General features: G+C 44.1%; 1 protein-coding gene across 1 annotated transcript in view; it reads left to right on the top strand.

Annotated features, from left to right (window-relative positions):
* The window catches only part of GRHL1 (grainyhead like transcription factor 1), a 36,528-nt gene that overhangs the window by 8,649 nt on the left and 3,805 nt on the right, over positions 1-24,074 (top strand). The window contains exons 5-13 of the mRNA XM_062488487.1: positions 499-575; positions 1,391-1,547; positions 2,013-2,124; positions 3,091-3,185; positions 15,482-15,640; positions 19,587-19,638; positions 21,887-22,026; positions 22,913-22,950; positions 23,050-23,138. Of these exons, the coding sequence (XP_062344471.1) occupies positions 499-575; positions 1,391-1,547; positions 2,013-2,124; positions 3,091-3,185; positions 15,482-15,640; positions 19,587-19,638; positions 21,887-22,026; positions 22,913-22,950; positions 23,050-23,138 (919 nt within the window). The remainder of the gene's footprint in view (positions 1-498; positions 576-1,390; positions 1,548-2,012; positions 2,125-3,090; positions 3,186-15,481; positions 15,641-19,586; positions 19,639-21,886; positions 22,027-22,912; positions 22,951-23,049; positions 23,139-24,074) is intronic.

The raw sequence follows: 24,074 nt of genomic DNA, 5'->3' as shown, positions 1-24,074 counted from the left end.
ATAGAGCCAGGTTTTGCAAGAGTTCAGCACTCCGTGGTGCCTTTGCAGGTACCAAACTGAAGTGACTATGTAAGCTTCTTCACTGCCAGTTTCTAGGTGTGGTGTGTGTCCGTAGAAAACATTATGTAGGATTATGTAGGGCCCTTGAGTGAGAACATCTGTGGGTTTTGTTTTATGATACCAACCGAAAATAGCAGCATAACCATATATTGATTTTTAAGCCAAACCTCAAGGAGCTGTGTAGCTATGTCCTTTGAGAGTTTGGAAAGTGTTAACATTTTGCCTTGAGCTGACTTGGAAGGCTTATGAGATGCTGTGCTTAGTTGACACCCTAAAGTTTTGGATTAAAACACTGTTCAAATGTCCTGTTTGTTCAGACTAAAAATCAGTTGTTACTTGGTGAAAATTTGCCTGACAGAAGTTGTGTGGTAAGGAGTGTCTATTTAATGTTGACTTTTCTTGTTACTGTGGTATTAATTGTTGTTTTGTCTATTTCAGGTTTTCTTTCCTACTGAACTGAATCTCCGAATGGCCAATATGAATTCAGAAGATTATGTTTTTGACAGCATTTCTGGGTAATGGTTTAAGGTCCCCATTTGCCTATGTCCTTCTATTCTTAGTTGTCTGTGAGCAAGCAGTACAACTCATCCCAATTTGCACCGAGTCACAGCTGGATTTTGGGGTGGCCTGTGGATCTCAAACCTACAATTATGTCTGCCTATTTGAATTTCAGTTGAAAACTGTAGCTTTAAAGATGCAACTGTATCTTTAAAGAAAACAAATACTTTAAGGAAAACTACCTGGAGGATTGGAAATACCACCCAGCTTAATTTATGGTCCTTGCACCAAATCTGTGTCCTGTGGGGAAGGGGCAGTGCTGTCTGGGAGTCGTCTAGGAGTTTGATTCCAGCTGTGCCCCCCTTCCTGGTCTGCTTGTCTTGCTCTCAGTCTGCTGGAAATCTACAGCAAAAATAGGAAAAATAAAACTCGTCAGAACTCTGGAGGAGAGGAGCAAATTAGTTGTTTGATAGTTGTAGTTGACCAAGAGGGCGATGGCCACTGAGTATCTTATTAGCTTGTAAATTTAATTAAACTGCTAATACATACTTTTCTGTTCCATGGGAGCAGCAGGCTGCTCTCAGCCTGAATAGACACCTTCCCATCTTGCCTGCTGATGTCTTAGGATTTAGCTTGCCAAGAACTTCTCTTGAATGTTCATTCATGAAGGAAATGGTTGAAAAAGGGGCCCATCCTGTTTTCCAACTTCTTTGCCTGCTGATGGCTTAATGAGTCAACTAATGTCTTTGGAATTTCTCCAAATTAAATATGGAACGTTTAATCAGCTTTCCAGGAAAATGCCTTAGCAATCACTACCCTCTTCACTCTGTAGGAATAATTTTGAATACACTCTGGAAGCCTCCAAGTCCCTCCGACAGAAGCCTGGGGACAGCACAATGACTTACCTGAATAAAGGTCAATTTTACCCAATCACGCTGAAAGAAGTCAGCAGCACTGAAGGAATCCATCACCCCATCAGTAAAGTCCGAGTAAGTGGCAGCACCCGTGGTTTCTTTGGAAGGAGGGTGTGTACCATGGTAACCTTAAACTCTCCCAAAGTGCAGTAATCTAGACCAGAGCATCAGCTCAAAGGCCAGCTTACCTGTGCTCTTACGTCAGTGTTCGTTCCTTTGCTGTCCACCTACTGCCAGACCAACCCATCCTGGCTCAGACTGTTAAGAGGTGCTGTCAGCAGTTGTGTAAAGGTGATGCAACACCTGGAATGGGATCCTTGAATTCTAGTTAGGAGAGCAGTTCTGCTCATCTTTGTTTATGACCCAGAAAGTGCTGTTGTCTGCCTTGCTGTTTGACAGCGGTGTGCCAGGTGTACTGTGGTGCCTCAAGTGGAAAAGCCTAAAGCTCCAAACCAAATGTGCTCTCTGGCCTTTTCTCTATTTCTCTTTCATGTTTTTGTTTGCTTTTATTTTTTTTAATCTTTCCCTCTCGCCTTTCAGAGTGTCATTATGGTTGTGTTTGCCGAAGACAAAACAAGGGAAGATCAGCTCAGGCACTGGAAATACTGGCACTCAAGACAGCACACAGCCAAACAAAGATGCATTGACATAGGTAAGGAACACTCTCATTGCTGATGTCAAACTTCAGACCTAATTCCTTGGCAAGGTTCAGTTTTTTGCTAAAGCTTTGTTATTTTAAGGAACTTCTGGATCACTCTCTCTGCTATCCATAGCTTTGCTGAAAGCCCAGAGATAGTATGTGATTGCTTGGAGCTAATGCTGTAGTGTTTAGGACTCATTAAAAAGGCTGAGTTTTTGGAGGATTTTGATTGGTAGGGTTTAGGGTTTTGTATTGGGAAGTGCAACACTCCTGTCCAGGCAACAGCTTTTTTTTCAGAATATCCTGGTGCTTGTAGCTAAATTGCATTTTGTAGTCCCAGTGGCTGTCCTAAATACTGTGTTTCTTCAAAGGACAAGATCCTTGTAGAAATACCTCAAGACTAATGATTCTCCTTCCCACAGCTTTGCTCACAACTCGTCTTTGGTACATGTAAAAAAAGAAAATACTGCAAATTTCCACTTGCCTCCAGACAAGGCTGGGGCTGGCTGGGTTCCAGCCTTCTCTGGCTGAAGGCTGGGCTGTTCTCCTCGTCCCTTCCTTCTGTGAATCAAAGCAGGGATTAATCACTTGGCACTTAAAGCAGACGCGCATGCAAATCTTTGTTTGTTATTGAAGGAGTTGTATTGAGAGCTTATGTCCTTGCCATACAGGGTAGAGTTTCCATAGCAGGTTATGGCACAGAACACCTCATATTTAGGATCTGCCTTTCTCACTGGAGTTTCTAGTTTAGAATTTTTGCAAGTCCCATTTTGCTCCTTCTTCCTGCTTGTTGTGGGGTTTTTTTTGTGTGTGAGAACCATTTCCAGCCTCTTTAAAGATCCATTTCTAAAGTACAGTTCAGGTTCTTTTGCCCCCAAGGGGCTGCTGAAGAGTTACAGTTTCTGGCTGCTTCATGTGATTAAAAGTCTCAGGTGGTATCTCCTCTTCCTCTCCCTCATGAACCCTTCTTTTGAACAGCTGACTATAAGGAGAGCTTCAACACCATCAGCAACATTGAGGAGATCGCATACAATGCCATATCCTTCACCTGGGACATCAACGAGGAAGCAAAGGTATGTGACCATGATTATATTTCCTGTCCTTTTAGCAGATTCAGGGGCTGGGGGAAGGGAAGGGTGTGTGGCCTACCTGGTGATTAGCATGTAACAAGTTTGTTTACGCTCTTACATTAGGCAAAACCTTCTGGCTATTTCTTAAGAGGGTTTGCATGTGCAACTGGGAGAGCTTTGCAACTGCTTCAGGGTTCTTGGCAGAAGTGCCTGCCTGAGAGACAAGTACTGACAGAAGGAAGCACCGAGCATTTCTCGAGCAGATGAAGTGGCACAGGAGGTGTGATGGAGCATAACTGGGCTTGGCACCGAGGATCCCTGTGGGAGGGGAGGCAGGGGGCAGCTGCTGGGGAGCTCGGGCTCTAGCCATGGGCTTGCCTTCCACCAAAGAGGGAGGGAGTAGCTGCGGCCTCTGAGCTCCCCAAGCATGTGTTGCTTAAACCACAGATCCCAACACCCAGTGACCTATTTCAAACTAGAACAACCTCCTGGTGAACTCTGGTTTGATCTTTCCTTAGAACTGTGGGCACTTTTGTAGGTGTGTCAGTACAGGAAGCTTCCCTAGTTAGCTGCTAACTGCAGCTGTTTGAGCCACTCTGGCTTCTGGAAAAGGCTTGTGCATCTTTTAGGTTCAAGAAAAGCAGGTCAAAGCGTGGAATCGGCTTAGTTCTAAAGGCATTTGTCACTGGTTAGTTGCTGGAGTTGAAGGAGTTTTCTTTTGAGAATTTCATTACTGCCTGGGTTGTCTTTAAAAGCCAGGAATCATTTCTGTCCATTTTTGGAGACTGGCTGTTTCCTTGGCAGTAGTGGTAACTGGTACCAAACAGTAAACTGGTACCAAACTGTACCAGTAGTCACTCACCAGCATCATGGGGAAAAACACTGATGACTGCAGAGTGCCATGTCTAGGGAGAGCTTGGCTTGGGGGGACATGGGAACTCCCAGCAAAGAACACAGGTCCTTCTCTGGAGCTGTGTGTGCACCTGCTCTGCAGGAGGAGTAAGGGCTGGTATCCCTGCACAGAGCTTGCTGTCACTACAAACTGTGCCCTGTCCTGCACAAGGGCTGTTGAGAAGATGTTGTATGGGGACTGCTATTAGGTTTCAGCTCTGTGGGAGAAGTCTGGGATGCTTAGCAGGCAGCTGTGAGGAGCTGTGTATGTCCTGCTGCTGAAAGTGCTTCTTTTTGCAGCATGTGGGACATTACTTGTGAGGCTGGTGTTGGGTGCCCCGATTCCCTTTTCACCAGATTTGGCTTCAGTCAGGTTGAGAGGGCTGGCAGGGAGGGCTTTATCTGCTGGAGGATGCTAAAAGGCTGACATGATTTCTAAAACATGGAGCTTTTCACTTTTTCAACAAACAAGAGCTGTCAAAAGGAGTCAGTAAATGCTATCCTGCTGCCATAGCCAGTCAAACATTTAACAAACCCAGGTAGTTGGTGTCTACAAGGTATGCAAAGGCTTAGGGTTTGCACATAGGGTGGATCATGCAGACAGAACAATGCAAGTCCTCAAGGAGCTGGAAGCACTTTCTGCAGCTGGCTTAGCCACTGTGCAGCAGTAGGGATGGGCCACTAACCCAGGAGCAGGGCTCACAGCTGGTGCTGAGAACTTTGTGGCTGCCCCAAGGAAAGCCATCCCTTCCTACCAGGTGGCTATTGCCAAGTTACTCTAAAGACCCCTGAATTAATAGTTTCAGCTTATAATGAAATTGCCAGTAGCATCTTGAAAAGATCTAAAGACCCTCACGGTGATATTTTACCACAGGGCTGAACTTCATGGGATGAAGTGGTGTGGGGAGCTGTAAGACAGACTGGTGTTTTAGCTACCAAGTCAAATTGGCTTCCAGATTCACATTCTTAGTGTGTGAGATCCATATACTGTGAGTCCTGGTTTATATGAGCTTTCGGAGGGGACTGTTGAAACCAAATGTGCAAGTCTTGACTCTTGGGATCAGAATCATATTAAGACAAAAATACTCTCAACTTCAATATTTAAAGAATTGGCATTTTTAGCAACTGCTGCATGTGCTGAAGTGTCTAACTTCATTTTTTTTTTCCCTGAGTGGATGTGTTTTGTCAATGACTGAATTTCTCACCAGAAGAACTGCAGTTCTTTCTCAACCTCTGTGATCTTATCAGGAGATGTCTGAGCCAATTTCAACAATTTTTATTGCATGGTTCATTTACCTTATATGCTCTTGCTCTCTCTTTTTCCTTTCCCTTCCTGCCCCCCAACGGCAGTCTTAAAGTATATGAAGAAAGCAGAGAATAGAGCAGAGTTTCTGATGTTGCAGAAATACATTTACAGTATTAAATAGTGTTTTAGATTTAATAAGAGCAGAAGTGCTGCATAGACAATATGTTTAACCAGCCAGCAAGCCTTGATCATTAGAAATTTGCTTCCTGAGCCCTGGAGTTACTTGGACCAGAGCCAGGTGATTCTTCTGGGCTTGCTGCTTCTCCCGTTTCCCTCTTGCTTTTGCTTCCAGTTTGCTGTGGAAATTATTTGATCCTGTGCAGCCATGTCAAATGGGAGGCAATGAGGCTCTGTGTCTGGGCTTTCTGATATAGTTAGTCATTTGGACATGCAGGGTGTGTGTCAGATTTAAGGCAGAAATAGCATATTATCATAAGGAGTTGCCCTTACCAGCTCTGGGACCAGGCACTTGCCTTCTTGTGGAGATGTACTGGAATATTGCACCTCTGCCATTGTGTCTGTTTAGGAAGGTGTCACCTGCCTGGCAGTGCTTTGCCAGTGTCCTTGGGGCACTAAGGGGGTTTAGTAAACTGCACCTTCCTGCTGAAGAAATGCTCTTTTCATACAGCACAAGTAATGTGCTCCTTCTGTAGCCAGGAAAATTGTGTGTATTTTGCAGTTGTGGGATGGAAAAAGGACGTTTGAGATTTGCCTCAGTAACAAGTGTTTCACATTTGCCATTGCATTGTGCTGGGGGAGCCAAGAGCAAGGCCAGGGCTCTGGTCACTCTGTCACATCAGACAAGCCTGGCTCTGCACAGCTGGAGTTGTCCCACAGCTGTCTGCATTGGTGTGCTGTTCATGAGCCCTTGGGTGCAGAAACCAGGAGTATTTCATGCATGACAGACACTTCCCACTCTGGGACCAGACCTTGGCCACGGATTTCAGAGCAAACGTGCTCCTCTCTAGCAGCTCCCCTCTGCCCTCTTCTGTTGTTTTGGGACATCACAGGAGCTGATGGAAGCAGCTGCTTCATAGCAGAGGCTGGTTTAAGTATTCTCTGATCTTTGCAAGAGTGTGTTCAAGCTGGAAAAGGGCCCAGGAACCAAAGCCTCCTTGCTCTGAGACAGTGAAGGGAGCAAAGGCTGAGGATGAAGGCCGGACTTTAAGAGAGGCAACCTGCTATGAAGTTGTGCTGTTAAGATTTGAAGGAGAGTGCGGTCAGGATTAAAAAGATTGTCAGGAGACATGTTGCAGAGTGGGGAAGCAGTGATTCAGGTGGGTTTTCAGATATCTGTATTAGAGGTGAAGTCTGATCCTATCAGACAGGGGAAGGGAATAGTTGAATGAGGAGACGATCATGCTTGGTAAGACAAAAATGGAAGAGGGTGGACTAGAAAATTATTTGATGAACTGGTGAATTGTTGAATGGGATATTTAGGAAAGCCAGTGTAGCTACTCAATCAAGAGCCATCCTGCTTCAGTGGAAGCATGATCTGATGAGTCTGGTGAGATGTGTAGCTGATACTCACTTGCATGCAACAGGTAATGCTGGAGTTACCCTGAGGCTTGTGGAGACTTCAAACAGTTTCCCACCCCATGATGGATGTCTGCCGTGGGCAGACATTCGAGGTGGGGTTCTTCCCCTGCAAAGAAGCTTTTAGATGTCTGAACACAAGCTCGTCATCTTTTGCATCTATGACTGCATTAGGGACAGGGTGTCTAGAGCTGGGATGCAGCTTTCTCTAGGGGTGTCTGCCCCTTCTTGTTGACTGAGCAGGCTTGGCTTTGAAATGTGGGGATATTAGTAGGGAATAAGAGTCCTTGCAGCCCTTTTTGTGTCTTTGTCTCCCGTGTCAGTCAGAAGAAGTGGTTGTAGGTTCATGAGTTTTTTGAGGCTGGGATCCAGCTCTTCCCAGGTCTGTGCAACATGCTAGGCTCTCCTTTTCTTGGCTGGTACCCAATAAAGGTCTTTCAATGAAAATTGCCACTATGTATGTGGTTGAATACACATTTCATATTGTTCTTCCTAATGTTGGCAGCTGTCCTGTTATCTCTACTATGTTGCCCGTTAGGCTGTGAAACAAATTTTGTCCCTTAACTCTGGCCTGGGGACATGACCTGTTCTCAGGTCAGTGGCAGTTGAACAATCTGGACAGATTGGTTTCCCCAGGGTTAACTGGCTTTGCTGGATCCTGCTTTGTTCAAATCCTGTCTGAGCCCTTGGCCTGTGGAGAAGGAGGGTTGGGGCCTCTTGTCTGAACAGGGCGAGCTGTTGTCTGCACAGTGACTGCAAGAGCGTCCCTGCCTGTTTGTGTAGTTCTAACAGGGCAAGGATCCTGCTGTTGTGCTGGGGCACCCCTTCTCTGCTTCCCAGTGGGTCCCTTCTGAAAAGCAGCATTTCTTCCAGCAGCTCCCAGAGAAGGGCCCCATGGAGGTCTTTGGTCTGGCTTGCTTTAGGCTGGGTAATGGGACTGTAGCCAAAAATGATGTCACTGCACATTAAGGGTTCTATTGTCCTCTTACTCCTTCCTTCCCCAAAAAAAAAAAAAAAAGGCACTGTAAGCCAGATACTGTGTGAAAAGACCCTTTCCACTAAAAAGGAATACACGGAGAGTGTAGCAGGCATTTTGAGCTTGAGAATATTATGTCAGAGCTTTTTGCTGCCTTTTCACCAAAGGGAAGATGCTGTGGTATCTCTTAGTTGATGCCCTGAAAGACACAGCAATTAAACAGTGCTTTTTTATTACTTTGGTTTTTGTTCAAAAAGAGTGAAATGGTCCTAATGTTATGGTAATTTGCATCTAACTTGGGATAGCCTTTCAAAATAGAAAATTAGGCAATGAGGGTGGTCTTCTTGGCAGATCCTCCCATGTATTGGCAAGATTATTTTGTTTAGATGAGTTCAGTTTTTGGAGAGGGTGGATCTCTTGCTACAGCTTCAAGTGAGACTGGGTGGTACACTTCTGATTGATTTTAAGGCTTTAGCATAATTCTCCCTTGGTGTTCTCTATAGGAAGAATTTCAACTTTTTTGATTGATGAATATTGAATACATTTATATGGATGCCATTGTAATGAAGCAGCAGTCATATGCCTCATTAAAGAAGGTGTTGCCACCTTCAGCAACATTGAAGAGGTACAGGTTTGACTAGTTGGAAATGAAACTATGAAATGTGATGAGTCAAACATAACTTAAAGGAAGGAGATTGGTGTGAAGCCAAGGCAGCAGACCACGAATACTTTGAGGTACAGGTACACACAGCCTTTGGAGCAGTGACATAGGAAAGTCATAGCAAGTATTGCTTACCTGCATCTTAATACTGACTTCTCCCTACTCTGTCGTGGGTTTCCTGGAAAACAAGCATATGCTGCCATTGATTTTAAGCACTGCCAATTAGAAGCAAGTTTTCAACTCAGTATTTCTTCTGAACTTGGTGTCCCAAGCCTCTGCCATTGTCTAGTCTTCCAAGGACAAGTTCACAGGGTGTTTCCCAAAGCTAAAAGGAAAATCTCTTTACATTAGCTTTTCTATAGAGAAAACCAGGAGGTGATATTTTTTTTCTTTTCCATTTTCTCTATTCCTTTTCTGCCTGATGGCAACTCTTCATTTTCAGCCATTTTTGTGCCTTTATGGACTTAATGCTCTGTTTTGTGTTGTTTTATGTGTTTCAGCTTTTGTCCTTGTTTTTGGAGACTTGTGGTGGTGTTGATGTAGGGGGGATGCAGTAGGGGTTTGTGTTTTTGGGGGCATTTTGTTTGTTTAGGGTTGTTTGGTTTTTTTCAACCTACTGTTACTGTTTTTGCCAAAGTGCTGCTTTTACTTTCTTTCCAACTAACCTAACAGAACCTGGCCCAACAGCTTTATCTTATCAAAGCATGGGGTGGGAGGAAGGATCCGTCGGACTGGGAACTACTATCCCCAGGTTTCCCAGGTGTTGTGAGCAGAGACATTCCTCTATTTCCTTGCCTTGGAACAGATTGGAATAATAATCAGCATTGCTCTTTGTGAGCAGGAATATGTATTTTCCTTTCATTACCATTCCTTTTTGTTTTGCTGATGGAGTAAACTTGCTAGGAGGATGTTCTTTATCTGGAGGTAGATTGTATTTCCCACTTGTCTTTCCTTGACATGGTGTGGGACCCATGATGGCCTCTGTGTCAGTCACCCAAATTGGGATTGGTAGGTTTGAACGCAAACTCCCCTGGGCTGCAAGCAGGATGGTGCTGGGCCTGCCTGAGCAGAGCTGGAGCGGATGCAGCCCTATCACCCATCTGCCAGACAAGCCTTTTTTGGAGCATCCGATCCCAAAGGCAGGAGGAGGCTGAGGGAGCCCACAGGTGCATGAATTGCCCAATTTTTTTATCTCTTTCCTGGCTCACCTCCTGCTGATGCAAAACCTGTGGTGTGTGTGGGAGGTGAAGAAATGCATGTGAGAGCAGTAAGATTAGCCACCTCTCAGGTGATGTTACCAAAGTGTGGGTTTGGGTTTTTTTTTTTCTTTTAAATACAGAAGAGTCTTCCCAGCACTGCTTTCTTAGGACATGACTTTGTGGATGTGTACAGGCAGACCTGTGCTTGCCCTGCCTGCACTTGAAGCTGCTTAGGTCTCACCCACAGCCAGTCCTGGAAGCCATGTAGCTACACTGGCACAAGGCAGTCCCCAGGCTGACAGCTCTGCCTCTCAGAAGGGCTTGGAACTCTGCTGGTCTACTTCATAAGGCTTTTGGACTGGACTTGTTTTGCATCCAGCCCGCTTGCAGCATAGAGGAAACATACAGGGACAAATCTTTAGAAAATACTCTTTTTTTTTATCTCTTTGCTGTTTATATTTGTCCAAGCCTTTAGAGAAATCATATGATTTTAGCTATCACCATTGTTCCAACTTCAAGGTTCCAGTTAATTTTTCATTATGGGAGGGGGGAGACGTTGTCTTTGTGTCAGGAAAATGGTCTTCAGACCCACTGGAATCCCTTTGCCTACCGTATTTTGGGCATAACTTTGGAACTATTTAGCCAAGGCCAAGAAAAGCAGTATCCAGCTGCATTCCCAGGAAAGCAGCTCATTGCAGTTTAACCTGTCTCTAGTTGTTGTGTTGTAGCGTCCAAACTCTGTATTCTGTACAAACACAGTCATCCAAAATCAAAAACATCCTGACAATTTAAAGTTGATTATAACATAGACTGAATCTAACACAGCCTGGAACATCTCCTGTGAAGACAGGCTGAAGAATTGGGGTTGTAGAGCCTGAAGAAGAGAGGGCTCTGGAGAGACCTTAGAACACATTCCAGTATCAAAAGGAGGCCTAAAAGAAAGCTGGAGAGGGACTTTTTACAACGGCTTTTAGTGGTACAGATCAAGAGTGAATGGCTTCAAACTGACAGATTCAGATTAGGCATTAGGAGGAAATTCTTCTCTGGGAGGATGCTAAGGCACTGTAACAGGCTGCTAAGAGAGGCTGTGGATGCCTTGTCCCTGTAAGTGTTTAAGGCCAGGTTGCATGAGAGTTTGAGCTTTCTGATCTGGTGAAATGTGCCCCTGCCCAAAATGGGGGGGGGGGGGGGGGGGGGGCTGGACTAGATGATCTTTAAGATCCTTTCAGACCCAAACTGTTCTGTGGTTAAAATGAGAGGCTTTTGTGTACTAGTATGAGAAAAGAGCTTAAGTTTTTATCTGAATTCTCAGTAGAGAAAGAAATATCCAATGGACTTGGATTGTTGAGTAATGTCTTAATCCTTTGGGCACAGAAATATAAAGGATCATAAATAGGAGATAGTACCATTTACCTGCCTTCTCTTGAAATGACATAAATGTGGAGAAGGGTGATCAGCCTGGAAAAGTCCCAAGTCTGCCTGTGTAGGTCCTTATCCAGAAGGATGTACACGACTTTGCAGGATAGTGTTAGCCATGCTTGTGTTTGCTCTGACTGGTCAGAGCTCACAGTGTGCTAACACAAGTTGCTCCCCATTGCCTGTGGCAGCCATGGGTGCCATGGGTGAGAATCTACTCTGCTGCTTTCCAACTGGGCAGATGAGCTTTGACATTTCATCTCAAGCTGCTGCCTACGTAGCCTTTGGACTCATCAGAATTGCTAGTGCTTTTTGTGTGACAAAAGGGTACAGTGTCCAAGATAAACTGAGGAGAAGAGATCTGGGTATGCAAGCCTTCATTTAAAAAAGGCATCTTTCATCTCGCTGACAGAGAGGTTCCTGCAGCACTTTGTTTGCCCTTTAATTATGTCTGTTTTTCCTGGTTTGTTTGAAAGGCAGATCTTGTTAAAAAAGGTGCTGTGTGGAAAGAACTTGGCTGTCTCTGCTGCCCTTCCTTGAGGGCACAGGGCAGAGCTGTCGGATTAATTTTTTTCTGCTTTATTAAAATGGAAGATTGTTTCTTGTGGATTTGAATGTAGGCACAGTGTGTTCCTCCCACCTTAGGTGAGGAGGGGCATGAGGGGTCGGATAGTTAAAGCAGACAGAAGTCATGAGGTCTGACTTCTTCCCACGCTAACTTCCAGCATGATCCCAGAGGAGGTGCTTTAATCCTTCTGCATTCAGTCTTTTGTTGTGTGCAGCTGGGCTGCCCCAAAGGCTGCAGGAAACCCAGCATGGTGTTGGGGAAGGGAGGCTGTAGAGTGTCGGGGTGAATGCCAGGTATGGGAGGTTAGCAGTTTGTAGTAGTAGCTCACAGTTTTCATGCTGTTTGTTTTTTAGCTGAAATGTCACCACTGTGGAGCCATTTACCTTAATGAGTATCTCAGCTTTTGTTCAAAGGAGTTAGAATAAGCATGGAAAAAATCAACAGAAAAAAAAGGGGGAAAACTAAGCCTGTATTTGGTTAGAAAGAAAAGCCTGGATATGTGATAGCCTAGCTATATGTAGTCAAATATAGACAAGAGGCTCAACTGCCAAGCAGGCAAAATAACTCAAGAACAGGTTTCTACTCCCTTTACAAATCTCAGTTTTAAAGAAAATCTGCATAACTTTGGAGGGCTTGACTCATGTTTGTAAGTGCCCAGGCTTGACAGTGCTCTATTTTTAAGTGCTGTCTTTATGTTGAATCTTGGGAGGTGAGATGAAAATGTTTTTTTAAAAAGTAACAACAAATCTTAATATAGCTGAGAATGCGGAACTGCCCTTGGAAAAATGGGTTGGACACGTGAAAAGGAATCTTGCTCAGCAGGCTGAAGACGCAGAGCAACTTCTGTGGTTACGTTTTTCTTTCTGGTGGCAATTTTGGGGTGGGGATGTAGCTGATGCAGTCATTTGGCCTTAGATTTCATTTCTAATATAAGTCAAATATTCCTGTACATAAATAATCTGGCTGAAACTGTTTTAACCTAAACTGGAAAAGCTGTTTGCTAAAATTCTGTTTTGCGAAACTTGAGGCAACCTGAAATTCCTCAAAAATAGGAGTTATGGATGGGTAGGGAGAAGTAGATGCTCCTTCTGAACTGAAATGGTTTAGTATAAGCAGAAGACAGGCTGGCTCTCTGTTGCTTCAGAGACATGATTAGGTTTTAGCTGTCATCTGCCTAGAGTCGGAAGATTTAAATGGCATGAAAATGAAGTCAGCTGTTTAAAGCCAAAGCTAATCAAATGAGGAGACTAAAGTAGGAGGATAATCTTTGTCATCCGACAGGCAATTCTAAATTCCCATGGGATACCTGTGCAGCTCTGCTGTAGTAACATGTGCTGAGATCCACTCTTCTACCTTCAACCCAGCGGGCTTTGTGGCTGGTAAACCATAAAAACTTAAAACATGAACTTGAAGTCTCAGAAAAGAAGTGATACCATGTGCTAGAGAACTGTTGACTGATGCTGCACACTGAATCTTCTGGTGCCAGTGGTGTGAAACACATTTGAGGGATTTCACAGAAATTTCGAGTTGGTGGTGGACTTGCTGATGTGGCTGCTTGGACATGTCTTTCTTAAAGAATGTAGTCATTTTTTCATACAGAAATGAGTTGAGTGAATATTCAGTGTAGGGAAATCTAAAATTAAAATTTAAAATGTAAAAATATGGAAATACCAGAGTTGAGGGTCTTGTAAAAATCAAAACCCCTGCTCAGGGAATGCAATTATTCAGGCTGTGCATACATCTGATTACCAAGCTCCCAAGACGGTGAGAGCAGCTCTTCAAACTCCTTGAAGCTTTCCCCTGGGGTGTACCAGCACTGCAGGCAAATTGCTCCAGTAAAGCCAAGGGTAGCAAAAATGGAAGTGGGGTGGATAAAAGCAGCCAAAGCCATCCTTTGTGTTAGTCTAGGGAAGACTGTGAACAGCTTATTTTAAAATAATTTTCCTGACTGTGATATGAGATGCATTTAATGCTTTCACAGAAAGTTGTCTTGGAGCAACACAGGTTTGGGATGCTGGGACACAGGCTGGAGGGTGAGCAGGCATTGAGCACAGCTCACCCAGGATCCTGTGCATGTTCCTGCCTTGAGTCCCCCCAGCAGTGTGGGTCAGGGGCTGGGGCTCTGCTGATGTGCTGTGCTGGCCTGGGTTGGATGGTGTTTCACACATTCTGTGTCCCTTGGCAGGATTTGGTGGGGATATTGGAATTGGAATCTCGGGGATGGTGTGTGCACAAAGGGAATAGAGGGACTGTTTGCTGAGCAACTGTGCTGCCCTCTCAGGGCACAGGGGCTGCAGGAAGCGGCATGTGAGTCCCCAGTATTCAGACAAGTTATTATGATAGAAGTCCCTCACCTGCACTGCCCTGGTTTTTTACTCATCTGTATTATATACATGGTGGGGAAAAAACAATGGCTATAAACTACCACCAGATCAGGGTTTTACATTTCCATTTCCCATCATTGTTAAAGCTGTAAAGGATGTTGCAGGACCTGTTTGAAGAGGACCTTGGTAAGCAGCACTTAGCTACAGGCCTTGATTTTGCTTTCCCAAGCCTGTGTGAGGCTCTGCAGTTCCGGGAGGTGGCACCAGCTCGCTGCTGAGACTCAAGCACCACCTAAGTGAGCAGTCGGGTCCTGGGATGGTGCTCCTGCAAAATCTCTGGGAAGGTGCTTCTGGCTCCCAAGGCTTTGATTATTTTTTGAAGCAGCGAGTTCCCAGCCTTTATTCTTCAGGCGGAGAGGAGAGAAGCCCTTTCAGGTCTTGGTGGCTCGTAAATTCCTGGTAATTAATCCTTACAACTTCTGAGATGTGCCAGTAATGGACATTGTGTCTGTAGAAAAGCCTGGCACACTGCAAGCCCATTATCTAGATACAAAGTACTCTGGTCTATCTGCTCACATCCACTTAAGGATAGTTCTTTATTCTGTTAAGCAGCATCGGACTTGTTCTCTAGCTGTGTGTGATTTGTGTTTTTGAGAGGGTTTTTTGCTGTTTTTTCAAGCAGTTAGGAAAATGAAATTAGATATTTCCAAACATGCAATTATTTTCCCCTGTAATTAATTTTTTGTAAGAATAATGGAAATGTTTCTCTTACCTTTCCATCTGAATATTAACAGGGTATTGCAGGTCTTATTAAGGAATATTCAAAGTAGTGTTCAACTTAGTGTAAAGCCCAGGAACCTTCACTGGAATAATGGTGTTATTTCTGTGTTTAAAGATTGCATGTTGCCTAATATTCTTAAAAAGCTTTTAATGGCCTTTAGAAAAAAACCTCAGCCGAGTACTTTCAAGCATAAGTTGTGCTCATGTGAAAATCATGGAAAGATTTAACTTACCCGGAGTAACATGAATTGTTTGGAGCATGGTTTCTGTTCTTTCCAAGATCCTAGTAAATGCTGAGCAGTGAAGATTGATTGTAGAAGCATTCTTCCTGCTAAAAGTTTGATGGTGACATTTGAGAGTTCTTGGGTGGAAAGATGGGTGGAGTCTTCCTAAAGTTTGGAGGGTTTGTTGAAATCTGTTTCGGACAAAGTGGCTTTGTCCCCTCCAATGCCTTATGTAAAGACTTGAGAATGTTATACTGCTTCTTGGGGATTTTACCTGGTGTCTCAGAAGAAGGAAGGTGCTGCTTGTAGTGGCAAGGACCAACATTTGGGCCTTAGCACTCGCTGAGTATCCCTCACTCAGTGGTCAGCCAGGACTCCATGTGTCACTACTGACAGCTGCTGCTTTCTTCTTCTGCAGGTTTTCATTTCTGTGAACTGCCTCAGCACAGATTTTTCCTCTCAGAAGGGAGTTAAAGGTCTGCCCCTAAATCTTCAGATTGACACTTACAGCTACAATAACAGGAGTAACAAACCTGTCCACAGAGCCTACTGCCAAATTAAAGTCTTCTGTGACAAGGTAAGGTTGGATCAATGTGCCAATGGCTGTTTTGGAAAAGCTGCTCCACAGCTTAGCAGCCTTTTTTCCTTTTTTTTTTTTTTTTTTCCCCCTAATTGTGTCACTTGCTATTTTGGCTCACTGAAAAGATGTCCTGTGTTTAAAAAATTTCAACCCCTTCTACTTGGCTCATAGATGTTATGATGACCTCAAATAAATTTGCTGCTCTTAAAATGCTGGAGTGCCTGAGTGCATTGACTTTAGAGAAAGGTCAATCAGAGAAAGGTCAATCAGTGACAGACTAACACTGGGAAGAGCCTTCAGCAGGAGAAACCATTGCCATTAACTGAATCAAGTGCAGGCTTTTCTTTTTGTCCAAGTTCTGTCATATTGGTTTAAATTTCTTCATGTTTTCATACTGCATTTGTTACAGAAAAGCCCCAAACTCGCAGAGCTTGTGAACAAAAGATGTACCACCATGAGATACAGCAGCATAAAAAAGCCCATTTACAAGCTGGATGGGTGCTGTAATTTGACTGCTCTACCTAATGCTTTTAGCACACAGAATTAATCCCTTTCCCAAAGCCAGTATATTCAACAGAAGCTGTGAAAGAAACAGCAGAAGCTGAGCTGAAAGCAGCTGTAAAAGCTTAACTGAATTTGCAAAGAAGGGAAATTTCCCAATCTTCATACCCTGTTCCAGCCTGAAGAGTCTTTTGAAAGTCCAGGGCAAGTAATGTGTCATATTGTTATTTCCAGAGTGACCAAGATTGTTCTAGGCTGTGATAAATGCTTCCTTGGACAGAATCACAATACCTTCCTTTGGGTCTCCCCCTGCTCTGCTGTGGGGTCCTGCACAGGCTCCAGGGGAATCTCTGCTCCAGTGGCTTGCTCCAGTGGCTGGCTTCCCCCTTCTGCACTGACCTTGGGATCTGCAGAGCTGTTTATTTCAAGTATTCTCACTTTGCTTCTGACTGTTGTTGCAGAACATTTTTTCCCTTTCTTAAATACATAAGCCCAGAGGCACTGCCACCATTGCTGATGGGCCTTGGCCGTCTTAAGCTGACTGGCATCGGCTCTGTTGGGCATGAGGGAAGCTGGTTCTTGGATTAAACATTCCCTCAGAGCATCCATCCCTGCAGTCCCTGCGTGCTATCTCATATCATGCACAAACCCCATGTACTCACAGACTCTAATGCTGGCTGCTTGCTCCAGGCTCCTATAAGAGCATTGGCATTTCAGAAGGAGCACCTATTTTCTGCCCTGTATTGAATTGTATGTAATCAGCCAGCTGCTTTTGAATGTTTATAGGACCATTGTAACTATAATATCCACACCTGTTACAGCCCTGAATGTGTTTGTCCTCATGTGACCACTCTTATCTGTAAAAATTCTGTTACCCATATTCTCATCATACAGGGCCAAATCTACAGTGTGGAGGTCTGTTGGAAAAAAACTGCAAGCCAGCAGAAAATAGTGATGTTGTGGCCACCTAACACAGATGTCTCCTCTATTCCTTTGTTAAGGCTGTGGTTGCAGTGCCCAGGATATTAGGTTTTCATCTATTCCTCTGTAGTTTCAGGACCTGAGTAAAGCAGTACGGGTATAATGATGTCATCCTGTAGAATGTTATGGCACAAGCTTCCTTCAGGCTTGGCCCAGCAATATTTGGGCTGAGCATGGATGGGGCTGACCTGTCCCAGAGAAAGAGAAGAGCTTTTCTGTTCTGAATGGTTACCTCAGCTGTGCATCCACAGGAGAAGAATTATATGCAGGGTTTCACAGACTAGAGCTTGTGCTGCCCTCTGTGCTCTGCTGTTACTCTTGTAGCAATGGGCAGTTCTATGGGAAGGCTTTCATGAGATGGTAGGAACAAATGAGTGAGATGCTGTTGGAGGGAAAGCATTGGGTGCAAGGCTGCTGGAGCATTGATGTGAATGGGCAGCAACACGGGCGCTGTTCTTTCAGTTGCAAAGCACCTTTAAAGGTCATCTCCTCTAGATCTCTGTCATGGTCAGGGATGCATTCCACTAGACCAGCTTACTCAAAGCCCTGCCCAACCTGGCCTTGAACACTTCCAGGGATGTGGCATCCGCAGCTTCTCTGGCCAACCTGTTCCAGCACCTTGCCACCCTCGTCAGAAAAAAATGTTCTCCTTATGTCCAGTATAAAACTACCCTCTTTCAATTTGAAACCACTGCTCCCTGAGCTCTGCTGGCAGGGCAGAAAAGCTGGTTATCAAGACGTAACTTGCTTTTTGTTTTTAATGTGGGTTGGGAGACATATTTACCTGGGCCCCAGTAGCCTGCATCAAGTTGACTTTGAAGCAGGGAATGGGAGGGCCGAGGTTTTGTTGAAATATCTGCTCTTGCTGAATCAGTATGTTCTCCACAAGGAAGCAGATGTTGTTCTGTAGCAGTGTTTAAGTAGCACAATTTTATTTCCACATGAAAGGTAAAAATCAGATTTGGAACCAAATCTTATATTTCTGCTGTCAAGCTGAGATGTTGTGACTGTGCTGGTAAGGGATGACACAGAGTTCAGGTCCAGCTGTGCTGAGGTTTAGGTGGGATATCTTCACTGTAGTGGGCTATATAATTTATTGGGTCAAGCAAAGCTGACAATGGCTGTGTCTTCATGTGTAATTTTTTCTCTTTTTCATCACAGCTGCCTGAAGCTGCTTTTTTCCCTCTCATTGGGTGGAAGAAAAGATGATATGTGTGAATGTGTATCAAATATCTTGGCTAATTTTCCTTTTTATTGCTGGTGCAGATGAAGCCCAGTGCTACCAGCAAGCCTAGGCAGCCTGGCATCTATAGAACATTGATTTACTGGGAAGTAAGGAGGGTAGTTCCCATGCACCATTAGGCACAGAGTCCCACCCCATGGCCACAGGAGTTTTGACACCTCATTTGCTGTAGCTAATCAAGTCTTTCTCCAGTATGTGCAAGGATGTGGGTGTGTTTTGGCAGCTTTGAAGGAGAGGGAAGGAGAAATAATGGCTTGGTGTGGCCAAGTAACTGTTACCTTTTCCCCTGCTTTGCAGGAGGGTATTGGGAGACCGGTAGAACTTGTGTATACCAGTTGTGATAAAGTAGTGGTAGCACCAGGATTGAGTGTCAGGGATCTCCTGTGGGCTTATCACTTCATGCAGTTGGCAGTGTGACATCCCTGACTTAAACCACAGTCATGTATAAGGTCTGGGCAGAGCTGAAGGAATGAACACTATTCCAAAGCTTCTTACTTCCTTTTCTTTCTCCATCATAGGTGTCTGCACCTTGCAGAAAAAAATGGCAATATAGCACTGTCCCCTCTGCTGCTTGGTTTGGAAGGCCAAGAGCAGTGCAGGCATGAACCCAGTTAGGAAAGCTCTGGATTCCACCATGGCCTGGCCCTGATAAAAAGAGAAGAAACAATCCCTGCTTTAAAGCACTGCATGTCTGCAGCTTGAACTCAGTGAAGGCTGGTGCAACTGCTACAGGCTCTGTGTGAAATGTGCTGGAGGCATCTTGCACTTGGTGGTCCAAGTGTGATGTGACTTCTGTAGATTTTAATGACAATCAAGGGAATTCCTTAACTGGGTGAACCTGCAATTCTTTATTTTAAACACTTCAACTATATTTTTATCTAATGCTTTACCCATATCTATAACGATTGTATATCTTTTGTCATCTTATCTCCATCTGACTTGAAAGAAAAGCAGGTGTTTGCATCTTGGATATGGTTGTTGGATTTAGTCAGATGATTGGACTCAAAAGCAAGCAGATCTCAAAGCTGGCACACTTTGGAAAAACTGCAGCTCGGGTACTGTGGAACTGACCTTCACAAAAATAACTCTGGAAGAGTTGTTCCTGCATCTGCAACTGAAAAAAAACCTCAAAAACTAAAAAATGCCTTTTCTTTCTCTCTCCCCTCCTCCCCTTTTCTTCACTCCCCCATTCCTTTCCCTTAATCTCTTGTCTGACAGGGAGCAGAGAGGAAGATCAGGGATGAAGAGCGAAAGCAAAGCAAAAGAAAAGGCAAGTGCACTGATCCCAGCTCTCAGTTGAATGCCTGTAAGTAGAACTTATTCCATCAGTATTTTAAATACTGATTTTCATTTTCGCTACAAATAGCTTGTGCAGTAGAACTCAAGTAAATTTTTATCCTCTGTGGACCTCTGTGAAGTGTTTGTTTTAAGCAGTTCCTTAGTGAACAGTCATTGTATTTTGCAACACACTGGGTCATTTAGGACTTCATTCTGTATAGTTCTTTCTGGCCAAGGTGGGGTCCTGCTGTGTATTCGGTCAGGTATGGGTTGTACCAGTTGAAGTGGTGAGGTGAGGGTGGGATTTTTGGCCGGTGCTGGAGCCCCTCCCAATCCAGGTGGCAGTGATAATGATCAGTTCCAAATATTTTCAGCTTGATCCTAAACTTAGGTTTTAACTTACATTAAAAACGCATTTACAACTCCTAGGCAAAACCGTGGCAGCCTTGAGGTTGAGCCTTCAGCCTCTTAGCCCTATGCTCACTCTTCATAGAGCAAAGTGGCCCTTAGCAAGTAATCTCAAAGTTTCTGCATGTGTGAAGCATGTGGGGTCCTCAGCACTGTAGTACATAAAGCTTGAAGAGTTTTTCCCTGTTGAGCATCTTCCTTTAGCTGCTGCAGATGGCAGATCCTGTGTTTGAATGACTGGCTGCTCACCAGCAGAGCTGCTCAGGGGAAGATCTATCTCTGTGTTCTTTGCTGGCACGGGGCAGGCGCGTGTGCTCCCTCGCTCTGGTGGTAACAGAGACTGGTTCAGCCAGCACACACCTCTCAGCTCACCGGGCAGGATTTTCCTGACACAGCAGGTACAAGCTGCTGGAGCAGCTTCAGAAGATAATGCTCAAGGGGACCCATTTGCTCAAGGGAAGTTGTGGAAATGGCTGAGTTTTTGGCTTCTTTCATCACAAGAGGCAGGTTTAGCACGTTGTTAAGGTTTCACAAATGCAGTAGCTCCAGCAGCTCCCAAAAGATTACTGCATGCAGCCCTTTGCATTATGGCTGGAAAGGGAAGGCAATTTCAGTACACATTTCCCAGGACCTTATGATTTTACAAAAGCTGCTTTCCAATGTTAATTTTCTAGACTTCGGCTTAGCCTGATGTGATCCTTATTTTCATGGAAATTATGATCCTTGGCTTTTTAGTTCTTATGTGGGAAGTTTCTGATTCCTTGAAGCTATAGCCTGTTATATTCACCTTCAGGATCACAAATGCCACATGTGCATGAACTCTTCAACAGCAGAAGCAGTTGGTGGCTTTTGGTCAAAGTTATTTTTACAGCAATTCAGCAATCTTTAAAAAAATCAGTTTCACAAGGAGAAAATAGTGTGTTTCCTACTGAGGACGTGATAAATGGTTTTGTTTGAAAAACATTTGTTTACGGTTGGTTTGACCTCAGATGAATATGTTTCTACTTGGTAAAATACTTCTACAGCTTCAACTGTGATGGTTTGGCATGTATGTGTGTGAATGCAATTTAAGGCATCTCCTTCCTCACTCTTTCCTCAGAGGGTCTTTGTGTATGAAGTCTGTCCTCTTGGGCTGTGTCACATCACTGTGCGACACTATGAGAGCCAAAGGGCTCTATGGAAGACAGTGTTGATCCTAAGGGGGTGGACTAGGGGCTGGCACCCTGAGGTGACCAGGATGAACAATGACAGGAATGTGAAATGTGTATGTGAAACTTGGAAGTGTGGAATCAAAATGTAACTTTAAATATAACAACTTGCACAAACCAGTATTTTGCTACCTCTGTAATATAGTGCTACTGCGGTGCTGTCTCTTTAAGATGCTCCGAGTTTGGAACATGCAGGTTATCTCTTTGTCTTCTTTGTATCCTCCTGGCACAGTTACACCAGCAAGCTTTTGAGGGAATGGAGAGGGGAAAGGTGGGGCAGGGACTAGTTTGTGCTCTCTGTTTCTGGATGGCTTACTTGGTACATGGAAGATCTAGGTTCCTCTCTTGGGCTGAGTGCCAGGTTATTGTCCATCCTGATAAATATCTAAATAAAGTTGAGATGCTCAGTTGGAGAGGTGGAGAAAGCTTGGAGTACACTGTGAAACAAGCCCTCAGGGCCCAGGCCCTCAGCTGAGATCTAGACAACCAAAGTTCAAACTCCTTTACCACAGGAGCTTTTTGCTTTGACCCTGACCCTTTGTTCAGCAGTGTATGTACCTTTTAAATTATGCAGGACCCTATCAGGGCTTTCAGCATCCTTTATCCTGATCTTTGTCTCCATAGTTTCTGATGTCAAAGTGCCCATGCTTCCCTCACACAAGCGTACTGACATCACCATCTTCAAGCCCTTCATGGACCTGGACACTCAGCCTGTCCTGTTCATCCCTGATGTTCACTTTGCAAATCTGCAGCGTGGGGCTCATGTGAGTAAAGCTCATGGGTGTGGGGATCAAGAGGCTCAGATGTTTTTACAAAATACCTGGGATGCTGTGTGTGTGTAGGTACATGTGAAATGTCAGACTACATCAGTGCTGTAATGAAATACAGACTGCACAAAATGTGTGTGTGCAAGAAATGTTGCTCCAAGATATATTGGCTGGAGCTAACTGGGAGTGTTTTGCCATCATTGAAAATTTTTTTCCTATCAAGTCCAGTTTCTCTGAACCTGAAAGGATTTTTCCATAGCATTTTCACTGCATGAACTGCAGGGTGGTTTTCTCTTGTAACGTCCTTTGGTATCCTGGTGTGCTGTGGTACAGCACAGACTCCTCCAGATACCTGCTGCAGGATGAAAATCTGTTGTGTGGAGCTAGCATGTGTGTCAGCTCTGTGATCCACTGCTAGAGCGCCCTGCCTCGGCGTTCCTGGGTAGTTCCAGCTCACAAGAAACTGGAAGGGAAAAAATTAGCATGCAAACAGGTTTCAGAATCTTGAACTTTGCTGTGCCAGGAGTTCTGCCATGTTCTAACATATTCTAAACGTTACTTTTTAAGAGCATTGCCTGATCTCCTAGCAAAGATGGAGAATAGACTTGTATCCATAAGGCTGACATTCCTGCATGTTTTTCTACAAAGGCCCTATACTGAGTTTTGTCAGAAGACTGCACCAGTCCATGTAGAAAGCTGGTTAGCTCCTCTTTGTTCCCGTCTCTCATTAATACCCTTTATTACTTTTTATGAAAAAAGGTAAAGATGATGTTTACTGGCTTTTGGAGCCAGTGTCATTTGATTTAGCATTTAAAGATTATAACAGAAAATTAATTCTAGTTCTGGGTGAAATATTCACAAAATCTCCCCTTTGCTTTTAAAGGTCCTTCCTGTTGCTTCAGAAGAACTAGAGGGTGAAAGGTAAGAGCTGCCCTTGAACCTCCTGACACCTTGCCCTCAGTCAGAGGCATAAGTCCCTGTAATTGTATCACTGCTAACTTTTTGCCCTGTCAATGACAGCTCCAACCTGAAGAGAGGAGCTTATATTGGTGAAGAGGACTTTATTGCTACTCCAAATAAGATGGCCAGAATAGAAGAGCCAAAAAGAGGTATTTTTATTCTTTCAGAGACCAAATTTTTGGAGTATTTATCCTTCATGATAGAGAGATGCATTTGAGGTTAAAGAATTTTTCAGTTCATACTGGTTATACTTCAGACTGACTTTTCTGGCTTTGAGTAGTGACAGTTCACATATTAAGATGTGGTTCACCTGTGCAAATATTTTACATTGTGAGAATTTCTGGGGGCTTCTGCCAACTCAGGCAGTCATGGACTCTGAACCTGTAAGTAAAGAGAGTCAAGGCAGGGTGAGCAGCTTACCAGTATCCCTAATGGACTGGGGCAGAGAATTTTTCATGTAATCTGCTACAAAATGCTCTGGAAATCTCCTCCAGGACTTCAAGCAATGAACATCAAGAACTGGTTCTGGGTATAAAACCGTTGCATCTTTCATTGTACCAGGAAATGGGATGTTCACCTCTGAAAGCCAAGTTTAGAGAATATTCTGCTAATTTTTAACTGAGTTTCAGTCTTTGCAATTTCACATTGCTGTGTGTGTTGCGGAAGGAGATGAGAGGTACCTTTGGGGTGTTGGAGGTGGTATACCTACTTGATGATGGTTGTGTTTGGAAGGACTGCAACTCAGCTTTTAATATTAAACCTATGAAGCAACAAAGGCTAAGTCTAGCAAGTCTCACCATAATGGGGCTGCACTTCTGCAGTCTGGATAAACGTTAGTAAGGAAGGATGAATTTTATAGCAGGAAATCAGACTTCTTGTTGTTTTTTTTCATGTTGTTACATGGCATAAAACAAGGCCCATGGGATTCTCTCTCCTTTGGCTGACTCATCTGACCTTGTGCTGTAACTGAGACTGTCCTGTCTTCCTCTTTCAAATCTACAGTCCTCTCTTTTTAAACCTCCCTTTAGTAGGCAAATTGCAAAATGCATCAAGGTGCTGTGCTGTCCTGAGTTCACCTTGTTCTA

Source organism: Cinclus cinclus, chromosome 3, assembly GCF_963662255.1.
Source record: "Cinclus cinclus chromosome 3, bCinCin1.1, whole genome shotgun sequence".
Lineage (NCBI taxonomy): Eukaryota > Metazoa > Chordata > Aves > Passeriformes > Cinclidae > Cinclus > Cinclus cinclus.
This window is presented reverse-complemented; position numbering and strand designations above follow the sequence as displayed.